The sequence below is a fragment of the Hippocampus zosterae genome, chromosome 3 (genome assembly GCF_025434085.1).
Source record: "Hippocampus zosterae strain Florida chromosome 3, ASM2543408v3, whole genome shotgun sequence".
In the NCBI taxonomy this organism is placed as follows: Eukaryota; Metazoa; Chordata; class Actinopteri; order Syngnathiformes; family Syngnathidae; genus Hippocampus; species Hippocampus zosterae.
The window spans coordinates 3,512,131-3,525,666 of record NC_067453.1 but is presented as its reverse complement, the minus strand read 5'-3'; the positions used below and the strand labels follow the sequence as shown (position 1 = coordinate 3,525,666).

The window sequence follows — 13,536 nt, the reverse complement described above, 5'->3', positions numbered from 1 at the left end:
CACACAGAAACGAACAACCATTCGCACTCACACTCACACCTAGGGACAATTTAGAGTGCTCAATCAGCCTGCCATGCATGTTTTTGGAATGTGGGAGGAAACCGGAGCACCCGTATCTAGTCCAGTATCTAATCGGCAAATGAAAGTCAGGGTGAACATCCGCTGGCAGTCGTGAGCTTTTCAATCGTCCTTCATGAAAAATGTGAGGACCAGCTAAGGAGTTGCTTTGTCTTTTAAGTATGGCACCTTACTCTGATAAAACAGTAACTGGTCAATGCTTTAAAGCGGGGGTTGCTAACCTGCGGCTCCCCAGCCGCATGTGGCTCTTTGGCTGGTTCAATGCGGCTCACGGTCTTTCAACTGACAAGCGTCAAAAACGCCTCGTCGGTGGTGTGCTGCCATTCGAACGACGGCGCTAAGTACATCAGAATTTACAATGTCAGCCTATCATCAATCCCATTACTTGATTGACATACAGGATCGATAATCAATAAATATGGCTGAGCAGAGGTCTGTGTGTGTGTATGTGTGTGTGTATGTGTGTGTGTGTGTGTGTATTTGAGGAAGGGATGCAGTGATGTTTATGTTCGCCCATGTGTATGATGTGGCTTTTTGCAGTAACACAGTAAAAAAAATGGCTCTGACTGGTTGGCCACCCCTGCTTTAAAGTGTTAGATAAAGAGCAAGTGTCCATTTTAGGCAACATTGTCGTATTTTAGACATTTTGGTAAAAGGTGTGTTTAAGGCTACACATCAGTAACAACTTTCTTTGCTGCAGTTAAAACATGTTTTGAACAGCACTCAATTAAGTGAAATAAATGAGAAGTGAAAGCTTTGCAACTTATCCAGTTTAAAAGTAAATTTAAAAAAAAAGGCTAAAATTATTTAAACAAAAAGGTATCCTCTATTGAATAAGATCATCTTTAAAACTGAAGCTTGAGTTGTTTGGGATAATTATTCACGATGATTTCAATGTTTGAACATTGCGCTGAGGCCATACCTGGCCGATCACGCATGAATGAGTTTACACAAAACACGATTCAAATACTCAACATTCAATGATTAATCTGCCTTTTATATGCACACATGCAACCTTTGTGGCGTCCGTTCTCGCCGAAATTTCAAAATCTTCGCGATATGGCAAGGCCATGAGAATGCGAGGGGAGGGGTGTGACTGTCAGGAGTGTTCGTGCCTCAACAGGGCTACGTTTGTGAAAGCAAAAAAAAAACTCAAACGCATGTTCGTTCAATGTTGTCAATTAATATCCGGATTAATTTTCCAGAGGAAATTTCATGACAATTTGAAAATTTCGAATTCTGGGAAAATCCGGAAAACTTTCAGCTCGAAATAAAGTACAACAATGCACTCATGTCGCTCATGAAGGAAGCATGTCTTCAGTCCAGTCCTGTCCCACCATATTTAGCCATTTTCCACCAATTCCACCATTTGCCCACCGGCTTTAATTTTGCAGAAGAATGCGAAGAAAGAGCAACGCAGAGCTTGATTAGCTCAGTCAGTAGAGCATTAGACTTTTAGTCTGAGGGTGAGGGGTTCAAGTACCTGTTCAGGCAATGTAATTGATGTAACATCATAACATTTAAGTGGAATACATTTTATTGTTGTTGAAAGTTGATACCCCCTCCGTGAGTCGTCACCTTACCGTGGTGGAGGGGTTTGTGTGTCCCAATGATCCTAGAAGCTAAGTTCACCCATGGCGAACAGGTTCTAGGTGAGGGTCCAGACAAAGCACGGCTCAAAGACCCCAATGATGAATACAATAAATGGATCTAGGTTTCCCTTGCCCGGACGCGGCTCACCGGGGCCCCCCTCTGGAGCCCCCTCTGGAGGTGGGGCTCGTTGGCAAGCGCCTGGTGGCCGGGCCTACGCCCATGGGGCCCGGCCGCAATGTGAGCTGGGCGGCAGCCAAAGGCGGGGACCCTGGCGGTCCGATCCTCGGCTGCAGAAGCTAGCTCTTGGGACATGGAATGTCACCTCTCTGGCAGGGAAGGAGCCCGAGCTGGTGTGTGAGGCAGAGAATTTCCGACTGGATATAGTCGGACTTGCCTCCACACACAGCCTAGGTTCTGGTACCAGTTCTCTCGAGAGGGGTTGGACTCTCTTCCACTCTGGAGTTGGTCACGGTGAGAGGCGCAGAGCAGGTGTGGGCATACTCATTGCCCCCCGGCTCAGTGCCTGTACATTGGGCTTCACACCGGTAGACGAGAGGGTTGCCTCCCTCCGCCTTCGGGTGGGGGGACGGGTCCTGACTGTTGTTTGTGCATATGCACCAAACAGCAGCTCAGCATACCCACCCTTTTTGGAGTCCTTGGAGGGTGTGCTGGAGACTACTCCTGCTGGGGACTCCCTTGTTCTGCTGGGGGACTTCAATGCTCACGTGGGCAATGACAGTGAGACCTGGAGGGGCGTGATTGGGAGGAACGGCCCCCCCGATCAAACCCCGAGTGGTGTTTTGTTATTGGACTTCTGTGCTCGTCATGGATGGTCCATAACGAACACCTTGTTCAACATAAGGGTGTCCATATGTGCACTTGGCACCAGGACACCCTAGGCCGCAGTTCGATGATCGACTTTGTAGTTGTATCATCGGATTTGCGGCCGCATGTTCTGGACACTCGGGTGAAGAGAGGGAAGGAGCTGTCAACTGATCACCACCTGGTGGTGAGTAGGCTCCGATGGTGGAGGAAGATGCCGGTCCGTCCTGGCAGACCCAAACGTATTGTGAGGGTTTGTTGGGAGCGTCTGGCGGAATCCCCTGTCAGAAGGAGTTTCAACTCCCACCTCCGACAAGAGCTTTTCCCATGTTCCGGGGGAGGCGGGGGACATTGAGGCGGGGGACATTGAGCCCGAGTGGACCATGTTCCGTGCCTCTATTGTTGAGGCGGCCAATCTGAGTTGTGGCCGTAAGGTGGTTGGTGCCTGTCGTGGCGGCAACCCCCGTACTCGCTGGTGGACACCAGCAGTAAGGGATGCCGTCAAGCTGGAGAAAGAGTCCTATCGAGCCTTTATGGCCTGTGGGACCCTAGAGGCAGCTGACGGGTATCGACTGGCCAAGCGGACCACGGCTTCGGTGGTCGCCGAGGCAAAAACCCGAGCGTGGGAAGAGTTCGGTGAGGCCATGGAAGCCGACTTCCGGACGGCTTCAAGGAAATTCTGGTCCACCATCCGACGTCTCAGGAGGGGGAAGAAGTGCACCACTAACACTGTGTACAGTGGGGATGGGGTGCTGCTGACTTCGACTCGGGACGTTGTGAACCGGTGGGTGGGCAGAGTACTTCGAAGACCTCCTCAACTCCACCAACACGCCTTCCTTGGAGGAAGCAGAGCCTGGGGACTCTGAGGTGGGCTCTCCTATCTCTGTGGTTGAAGTCACCGATGTGGTTAAAAAGCTCCTCGGTGGCAAGGCCCCAGGGGTGGATGAGATCCGCCCGGAGTTCCTCAAGGCTCTGGATGTTGTGGGGCTGTCCTGGTTGACACGCCTCTGCAACATCGCGTGGTCAACAGGGAGAGTGCCTCTGGATTGGCAGACCGGGGTGGTCGTCCCTCTTTTTAAAAAGGGGGACCGGAGGGTGTGTTCCAACTACAGAGGGATCACACTCCTCAGCCTGCCTGGTAAGGTCTATTCAGGGGTCCTGGAGAGGAGGGTCCGTCAGGAAGTCGAGCCTCAGATTGAGGAGGAGCAGTGTGGTTTTCGTCCCGGCCGTGGAACAGTGGACCAGCTCTACACCCGTAGCAGGGTCCTTGAGGGTATGTGGGAATTCGTCTAACCAGTCTACATGTGTTTTGTGGACTTGGAGAAGGCGTTTGACCGTGTCCCTCGGGGAGTTCTGTGGGGGGTGCTTCGTGGGTATGGGGTACCGAACCCCCTGATACGGGCGGTTCGGTCACTATACCACCGATGTCAGAGTTTGGTTCGCATTGCCGGCAGTAAGTCGGAATCGTTTCCAGTGGGGGTAGGACTCCGCCAAGGCTGTCCTTTGTCACCGATTCTGTTCATTACCTTTATGGACAGAATTTCTAGGCGCAGCCGAAGCGTTGAGGGGGTCCGTTTTGGGGGCCTCAGTATTGCATCCCTGCTTTTTGCAGATGATATGGTGCTGTTGGCTCTCACTGTTATTGGCTCTCACTGGAGCGTTTCGCAGCCGAGTGTGAAGCGGTTGGGATGAAAATCAGCACCTCCAAATCTGAAACCATGGTCCTCAGTCGGAAAAGGGTGGAGTGCCCCCTCCGGGTCGGGGAGGAGATCTTAGCCCAAGTGGAGGAGTTCAAGTATCTTGGCGTCTTGTTCACGAGTGGGGGTAGGAGGGAGCGGGAGATCGACAGGCGGATCGGTGCAGCGTCTGCTGTGATGCGGACGTTGTATCGGTCTGTCGTGGTGAAGAAGGAGCTGAGCCAAAGGGCGAAGCTCTCAAGTTACTGGTCGATCTACGTCCCAACCCTCACCTATGGTCACGAGCTATGGGTCGTGACCAAAAGAACGAGATCCCGGATACAAGCGGCTGAAATGAGTTTTCTCCGCAGGGTGTCCAGGCTCTCCCTTAGAGATAAGGTGAGAAGCTCAGTCATCCGGGGGGGGGCTCAGAGTCGAGCCGCTTCTCCTCCACATCGAGAGGAGCCAGATGAGGTGGCTTGGGCATCTGATTCGGATGCCTCCTGAGCGCCTCCCCGGTGAGGTGTTCCGGTCATGTCCCACCGGGAGGAGACCCAGAGGAAGACCCAGGACACGCTGGAGAGACTATGTCACCCAGCTTGCCTGGGAACGACTCGGGATCCCCCGGGGAGAGCTGGAAGAAGTAGCTAGGGAGAGGGAAGTCTGGGCTTCCCTGCTAAAGCTGTTGCCCCCGCGACCCGGCCCCGGATAAGCGGTAGATGATGGATGGATGGATGGTCAATCACTCACAGGCCCTAATTTGGCATCCTCTGCCTCGTAGGTGTAGTGGTCAAGAGCAACGAAGTAGAATCCCGACTCAACTTGATCACAGCGACGCCCGAACATGTGATCTCTGCAGAGGCACTGACCAGTCAGCTGATCGCATCTGAGAGAAAAACAGTACGTTATCAATTTGTGAATTGTTTTTCATTCAACCAGACAAGTCCAAAGGTGATCAAAGTGGACCATCACAGTTGGCGACTTCATCATACCCCAAGCAACTGAGCATCACACATATATCAATGCATTTCAATGGAAAAATATTGGCCCTGTATCACGCAAGGCTAAGAATATTCTCATTTTTTTCATTGAGGAGCAATTTTTGTCATCAAGGACTTCATCTGAAGAGAAAATTATAATTACAATAATACATTCATTCATTCATTCATCTTACGAACTGCTTTATCCTCACTCGGATCGCGGGGGATGCTGGAGCCGATCCCAGCTGTCTTCGGGTAGTAGGCGGCGGACACTCTGAATCGGTTGCCAGCCAATCGCAAGGCACACAGAGACGAACAACCATGCACGCCCACACTCACACCTAGGGACAATTTAGAGTGATCAATCAGCCTGCCACGCATGTTTTTGGAATGTGGGAGGAAACTGGAGTACCTGTCGAAAACCCACGCAGGCCCGGGGAGAACATGCAAACTCCACACAGGGAGGCCGAAGCTGGATTTGAACCCGGTACCTCTGCACTGTGAAGTCGACGTGCTAAATTTGTAAATTTCCCCAGTGTGGGACAAATAAAGGAGATCGTATCTTAACCACTGGACTTCCGGGCCGCCTTCCAATAATACAATACCCAGTAATTGTTTTCTGTTTAATCCCAGAAAGCAAGGGTTTTACTAAACAATACTAACACTACAATATAACAGGGCTGTAGAATATTTCAAAATGTCTAAATTCCACACTGTGCATAGCACCAAACTGTATATTTTTGAATTGAAGCATTTTCAGTGAAGTAAATTCAAACGCATGTAATTTTGAACTTAAATTTAGCATAAGGCATTCAATTAAAAAAAAAAGTTTTCTAAGAGTCTGTGTGCAAGTTCAGGTGTTTAAGAACTCTGACTTCTGCTCTTCGTTGTTGGATTATTGACCGTGCTTGCTGTTGAGCTTCAAGTGTGATTTTCTAGACCTCTCGATACCTTTCATTGTATGTTTGTTATTCTAGTATTGATTTTTGTTTTCATTTTAATTGCACTTTTAGATATTTTGTTTGAGTATTCTCTGAGTTCTAGTGAACCTTGCCTTTGCAAGAACTTTTGGTTTCACACATTGCTTTTCTTGGCACCTTGTGACCAGCGATTTCAGTTCATACTTTGTCGGTGCAATTTTCTTTAATAAATATTTTTGTAATCGTGCTTTGTCTGAGACTGCATTTTTGGAATCTTAAAACATTATTTGGTTCGGTCAGAACCGAACAATTCAAAAGGTAAACAGTGCCATTGACCAGTGTAATTGAATGAGACAATCAAGTAAAATGTTAATAAATTCCTTTTTCGCACTTCTGATAATTTGATATGATGACTTGTTTGCAGTGTCTACAACTGTTGCAGCATGGTAAGATACAGTGCATGAACTTACTGGTTATTGATTGCTCCCCCCAAGTCACAGTCACATGGTCTGCAGCCATCCATATCATTGCTGAGACCCCAGTGTTCAGACTTTAAACACACACAAAGAGAGAGAACAGATGTTAGCATTTTTGGACGTCACCCCTGCTTATGTCGAGATGAAATGTATTGGAGCTTCATCTCTTCACACTCAATCATGTACAGTAACACATAACCCGTGTAGTCAACTCCCACAGCTCCCCAGGTTTGAGAAGCTTGAGTGGTGTTTGTATTTGGACATGATTAACTCACCACACAAAGGTCACAGTCCTTGCCAACGACTAATCGTTTACAGAAGCAGTTTCCTGTCTCACTGTCACAAGGATTTCCGCCAGGAACTGTTCCCAGAAGGCTGCAAGTGCAGGCTAAGAGAGGAAAGACATTTTTAGATTGTATGCAATCTTTACATTTCAATAGCAGATGGGTCTCTGTTTATGAGTGCCGCCACATAGCGCGAGACGGCATGCTCTGTTACCGCCTTACTTCCTGTTGCTATTTGCACAATTTCAGCAATATGGAACAGATACATTGAACGTCTATATCTGTTCATAGCGCACATGGGTTCTACATTAATTGATTTTGGGAGTGCTGGTGACATTGGGCAAGAGCTGGTGGACACCCTGGACTGGTGGACAATCAGTCACAGCCAGTCACACTCACACTTCCACGTATGGGTAGCGTAGACTTCACAATGTATGTTTTGGGAATGTGAGAGGAAAGTGGAGTAAGCTGAGAAAATGGAAGTACAGGAGAACTTGCAAGCTACATATAGACAGTAAGGGTGTGGAAAATAATCGATATTAATCGATACATCGATGCGCATGTGCGCGATGCGAGTGCATCGGCTCATTCACTGGGTACAACGCGATTGACGGGTGAAATCGAGATTCATCACGATGCATTGGTGGGTATCGGTAAAATCCGCTTCAAGCGCCGTTTTATTCATGTTAAACGTCACCTATCAGAATCAGAATCAGAATCATCTTTATTGGCCAAGTATGTACAACACACAAGGAATTTGTCTCCGGTATAACACGCTGCACTAGTATCATCGTAAACAACAAAATCATTGAACCATTTTAGAGTAACCAGTAGTTTTGTAGTACCATTTTGTGGTGCAAGAAGAGTGACTACGTCAGTGACTGTTTAAGGAGTTAATGGCTAGAGGGAAGAAGCTGTTTAAGTGTCTACTGGATTTGGTGCGCATGGATCTGTAGCGTCTGCCTGAGGGGAGTGGCTGAAAAAGGTGGTGGGCAGGGTGCGGGGGATCCAGGAGGATTTTCCGTGCCCTTGTCTTGATTATTGCAGTGTGCAAGTCCTCAAGAGTGGGTTGGGCGGTGCCAACGATTTTTTCTGCCGTCCTAACTGTCCGTTGAAGTCGGATTTTGTCCTTTTTTGTGGCGGCCCCAAACCAAACCGTGATGGAAGAACACAGGATTGATTCGATGACTGCCGTGTAGAACTGTCGTAGCACCTCCTGTGGCAGGCCATGCTTCCTCAGCAGCCTCAGGAAGTACATCCGCTGCCGGGCCCTTTTCAGGATGGAGATGGTGTTGACTTCGCACTTCATGTCCTGGGAGACTGTGATTCCCAGGAACTTGAAGGTCTCTACGGTTGACACAGGGCAGTTGGATAGTGTGAGGGGCAACTGTGGAGAAGAATCTTTCCTGAAGTCCACGATCATCTCTACAGTCTTGAGCGTGTTCAGCCCGAGCTTGTGTCGGCTGCACCAGAGCTCCAGCTGCTCCACTTGTTGGCGGTACGCAGACTCGTCGCCGTCTTTGATGAGACCGATGACCGTGGTGTCGTCTGCGAACTTTATGAGTTTGACAGCTGGATCTGTTGGGGTGCAATCGTTTGTGTAGAGGGAGAAGAGCAGTGGCGAGAGGACACATCCCTGTGGGGCTCCAGTGCTGGTGGTGCGTATTGATGATGTTGTTGCTCCCAGTCTCACCTGTTGTGTCCGTCCCGTCAGGAAGCTGAGGATCCACTGGCAGATCGTAGGGGACACACAGAGGTGGAGTAGTTTGGGGGTGAGGAGTTCCGGGATGATGGTGTTGAACGCAGAGCTGAAATCCACAAACAGAATCCTTGCGTAGGTCCCCGTGCTGTCGAGGTGCTTGAGGATGTAGTGCAGACCTATGTTGACTGCGTCTTCCACAGACCTGTTTGCCCGGTAGGCAAACTGGAGAGGGTCCAGCAGGCGTTCAAAGGACTTCATGACCACAGACGTCAGGGCGACAGGCCTATAGTCGTTCAGTTCCGATGTTGCCGATTTCTTGGGAACTGGGATGATGGTAGACTGTTTGAAGCAGGATGGGACCTCACACAGCTCCAGGGATCTGTTGAAGATTTGTGTGAAGACCGGAGCCAGCTGGTCAGCGCAGACTTTCAGGCAGGAGGGGGACACTTTGTCGGGCCCTGGAGCTTTCTTGATCTTTTGCTGCTTGAAGAGCCGTCTCACGTCCTGTTCGTGGATCTGTAGTGGAGAAAAAGAGGGTGGGGGGGGTAGGTAGAGTGGTTTCTGGTAGAGGTGGGTGTGTCTGGGAAATGGGGTTGTCCTTTTCAAATCGGCAGAAAAACATGTTTAGTTCATTAGCAAGACCCTTATTGTTCACTGTTTGGGGGGATGGCATTCTATAGTTAGTGATTGCTTTCAGGCCATTCCATACAGATGCAGAGTCGTTAGCAGAGAACTGGTTTTTCAGCCTCTCTGCATAGCTTCTCTTAGCGATGTTAAATTCCTTTGTCAATTGGTTTCGGGCATGTTTGTACAGTGCCCGATCTCCACTTCTAAATGCGGCCTCTTTCTCTTTCCTGAGATGCCTGAGTTTGGGAGTAAACCATGGCTTGTTGTTGTTGAAGGAGCGGAAGGACTTCGTTGGTACACACATGTCCTCACAGAAACTGATGTATGATGTTACAGTGTCTGTGTATTCATCCAGTGTGCCCGTTGAAGTTTCAAAGACGCCCCAATCAGCGCAGTCTAAGCATTCTTGTAGAGCTAGCTTTGCTTCATCTGTCCATTTTTCACAGTCTTAACAACCGGTTTAACACATTTGAGTTTCTGTCTGTATGTAGGTATTAAGTGGATTAAATTGTGGTCAGAAAGACCCAATGCTGCACGGGCGACCGATCGGTATGCATTTTTGATTGTTGTATAGCAGTGGTCTAGAATGTTGCCTTCTCTGGTGAAACAGTCGATGTGCTGCTTATATCTGGGAAGTTCACGGTTAAGATGTGCTCTATTAAAATCGCCCAAAATGATCAGGGGTGACTCTGGGTATTTTAGTTCGAGTTTGTTTACTTGTTCGGCTAGCGTTTGTATCGCCGTGTTAGCGTTAGCTTGTGGCGCAATGTAAACACCGACTAGTAAAAAGGAGGTGAACTCACGTGGCGAGTAGAATGGCTTTCAGTTTAAAGACAGCGACTCCAGGTACAGGCTGCAGTGTGCGTCGAGCTTCGTGACATCAGTGCACCATTCTTCATCGATATAGAAGCAAATCCCACCACCTTTCGATTTCCCTGATAGCTCCGTGTCGCGGTCGGCTCGGAGAAGGCGGAAGCCGGGTAGATGTAGCGCGGAATCTGGGTGGCGGTCACTGAGCCAGGTTTCAGTGAAGCAGAGCGCGGCAGAACGTGCAAAGGTTTTGTTGGTCTTTGTGAGGAGAAGAAGTTCATCCATCTTGTTTGGCAGAGATCGTAGATTAGCAAGATGGATCGATGGGAGCGGGGTTCGAAATCCGCGCTGCCGGAGCTTGACGAGCACGCCGGCTCGCTTCCCCCTCCTCCGGCGGCGTTTCCATGCTCCATACAGCGCAGCCGCTCCGCTCGCGATTAGCTCCGAAAAACCTTGTGGATTTTCGGGTGCTGGTGAAAAAAGACCGAGCGTAGACTCCCCAATGCGCAGCAACTTTTCCCTCGTGTAAGTAAGCCAGGGTCGCCAAAAACAAACGAAAATGACAAAAACAGGGATAATACGAGGGAGCGTGTGCCAGAGGCTGCCATACCTGTCGGCGCCTGATGCCCTTTCCTAGGCGCAATGAATGCACCATCATTGTTTTGCGTTTTGTGTTGAATACGGACAGTAGCCGTGCGTCACATACAGTCCAGTACACAACTAGCGAAACACTATGGAAGTTCGCGCAAGCAGCAGCGAGGAAACTACTGTATTTAATGCTTCCGCAACATTCAGATATTATGTTTGGAAATACTACGGCTTCGAAAAGAAAGACGGAAAGATTGATAAAAGCTCCGTAATTTGCAAAGAAAGTCGCACTACGAAGCCATACAACGGCAGCACCGCAAATATGCAGACCACTTAAAACGATGGCACCAGATCACCGACAAGTTTCCCGCCCCCTCCCCGGCCTCCCCGTCCAGTTCCTCGTTGGACACCAGAGAAACTCTTGGCAAACCAGAAAAAAAAATTGCCTCTTATACTTCACTGTGACCGCGCAAGGAAAAACTATATATGGATGACTCTTTTGGACATTTCATTTTGACACTCAGTGAGAGTGGTCTGTGTACGCTACAATACACACAGCAGCTTTGAGGCTGTGACTGCCACATTGTTTCAATTGTATTTTTTTTCTGTCCTATGGAAATGGATATTTCATATAAGACACTCGGTGAGTAGTCTGTTTGTGTTTACACTACAGCAACAGCTGTGAGTCTCAGGTGCCAAATTGTTTACATTTTCTTTGCACAAAACCCAATTGTGAAAGGGCTTAAATAAGTTGTTTTACACGTTCTACTGTTTATAAGGAATAAAGTGGTCTACTTTTTGCAATACCATACTGAATTCCATCTTTTTTTAAACTTTTTTTCTTTGCGTATTTGCATCATGTTTTACTTGCACAATATCACAACAAATTGCACTGTATCGTATCGGATCGCATTGATTTGAACTAAATGTGTATCGCGTCGTATCACATCGTGAAGACGGTGAAACGTATCGCATCGTGTCGCCAGAAAATTGCATGCATCGTTTAAGTATCGCATCGCTGGTAGTGCATCGAGATGTGTATCGAATCGTCCTCAGTGCTGAGATTCACATCCCTAATAGACAGGCCAGATACGAGATTTTAAACCAGAGGAAACATTGACTGTGCTTTTTATGCATTCACAACTGGTACTTAACATTGACATTATGACCTGAATATGCTGACTTGGATTTGTGTGGGTGTGGAAAAAAAATCTATAGAATATGTACAATATCAGAGCAAGTACACGCATGTCTATCCATCCATGCATGCATGATGTTACAGATCATGTCAAACCTTTGCAGCCTTCGGAGGAAACCGTGAGCCCATAATATGCCTGCTTGCAGCGGTTGCAGCGTTCTCCTTCCACATTGACTTTGCAGCGGCATTGGCCAGAAATGAGTCCGAGTCGAATGTCTGTCCTCCCATCACAGATTCCTCCATTCAGCGTGCCCAACGCGTCACAACTGCATGCTACAGCGACAAAAAGGCAGAAATCGTTTTGCTTAAATACCTAGTTTCACATCATTTCCAATGAAGTGGAGTGACGAGAATAAGGAAAATACTCTCTTGACATCAGTTCATATTGTTTACATACACCCAATGTATTATACTGCAGTCATCTTAAAACTGGGCACTTGTAACTGTATTTTTCCCTTGTTCAAAAGCATAACATCGATCATATATTTGAGGCATGTTTTATTTTTCCTTCAACTTCAGTGTAAAATATATCTGATAAATATTGTTGAGAATACTGTAGAAATACCCTTTTTACATTTTATTTGACAATCACTTGGTGAGGACAATCCATTTGGGACTCTAAAGCTGACTGTTAAGTGACCAAAAAGAGATTTAATCATTACTCACGTTGGCAGATGTTTGGATCTCTGACATCTTTCTCAGGGTGTTGGAAGAAGAACGGTTTGCACTGCTCACAGTTGTATCCGGTTGTATTGTGTTGACAGCCATCGCACACACCACCACTTACATTTCCAGAGGCCACATAGACGGCCATGTCAAAGTGACATAAATCCGAGTGCTGGTTGCAATTGCACTCTGAGGACATGAGAGAAAGCCACAGTCAAAACACAAGTCGAACAGTGGTGTCTTGAGATACAAGCCTCATTCAAGCCATGCTGGTACAGTATATCAGAACTTTCAAATCTCAATGAAGAATGAGGAAAAATGGAACCCCACATTTTTGTATTTTATAAAAATCAAACAGTCATGACATTATGAAATACAATTGAAAGAATTCTACTGTACATTGCATCAATTGACTGTTGCTCCTTCTCTGTGTGCAGTTCAGAGGATGGATTTTAACACAAAAAGAAAATGTTGACAATGCATTTTTAATGCAACTTTTTTATTAACTCTTATCAACTTCATTCATTCATCTACCGAACTGCTTCATCCTCACTAGGGTCGCGGGGGGTGCTGGAGCCTATCCCAGCCGTCTTCGGCCGAGCAGTAGGCGGGGGACACCCTGAACCGGTTGCCAGCCAATCGCAGACAACTTAATTTAAATGGGAATTATTTCATTGATTAATTGATTAATCAGATCAATATATATATATATATTGCGGGTGGCCCGGTAGTCCAGTGGTTAGCACGTCGGCTTCACAGTGCAGCGGTACCGGGTTCGATTCCAGCTCCGGCCTCTTTGTGTGGAGTTTGCATGTTCTCCCCGGGCCTGCGTGGGTTTTCTCCGGGTGCTCCGGTTTCCTCCCACATTCCAAAAACATGCGTGGCAGGCTGATTGAACACTCCGAATTGTCCCTAGGTGTGAGTGTGAGTGGTTGTTCGTTTCTGTGTGCCCTGCGATTGGCTGGCAACCGAATCAGGGTGTCCCCCGCCTACTGCCCGGAGACGGCTGGGATAGGCTCCAGCACCCCCCGCGACCCTAGTGAGGATCAAGCGGCTGGGAAGATGAATGAATGAATGAATATATATATATTGCATTAAAGTATTTTGCAAAAGCAT

General features: G+C 47.9%; 1 protein-coding gene across 1 annotated transcript in view; it reads right to left on the bottom strand.

Annotated features, from left to right (window-relative positions):
- lamb1a (laminin, beta 1a) overlaps window positions 1-13,536 on the bottom strand; it is a 64,802-nt gene that overhangs the window by 27,640 nt on the left and 23,626 nt on the right. Inside the window, exons 9-13 of the mRNA XM_052060800.1 lie at window positions 12,421-12,609; window positions 11,851-12,027; window positions 6,821-6,933; window positions 6,540-6,619; window positions 4,920-5,055 (exon numbers count right to left, since the gene is read on the bottom strand). Coding sequence (XP_051916760.1) covers window positions 4,920-5,055; window positions 6,540-6,619; window positions 6,821-6,933; window positions 11,851-12,027; window positions 12,421-12,609 — 695 coding nt within the window. The remainder of the gene's footprint in view (window positions 1-4,919; window positions 5,056-6,539; window positions 6,620-6,820; window positions 6,934-11,850; window positions 12,028-12,420; window positions 12,610-13,536) is intronic.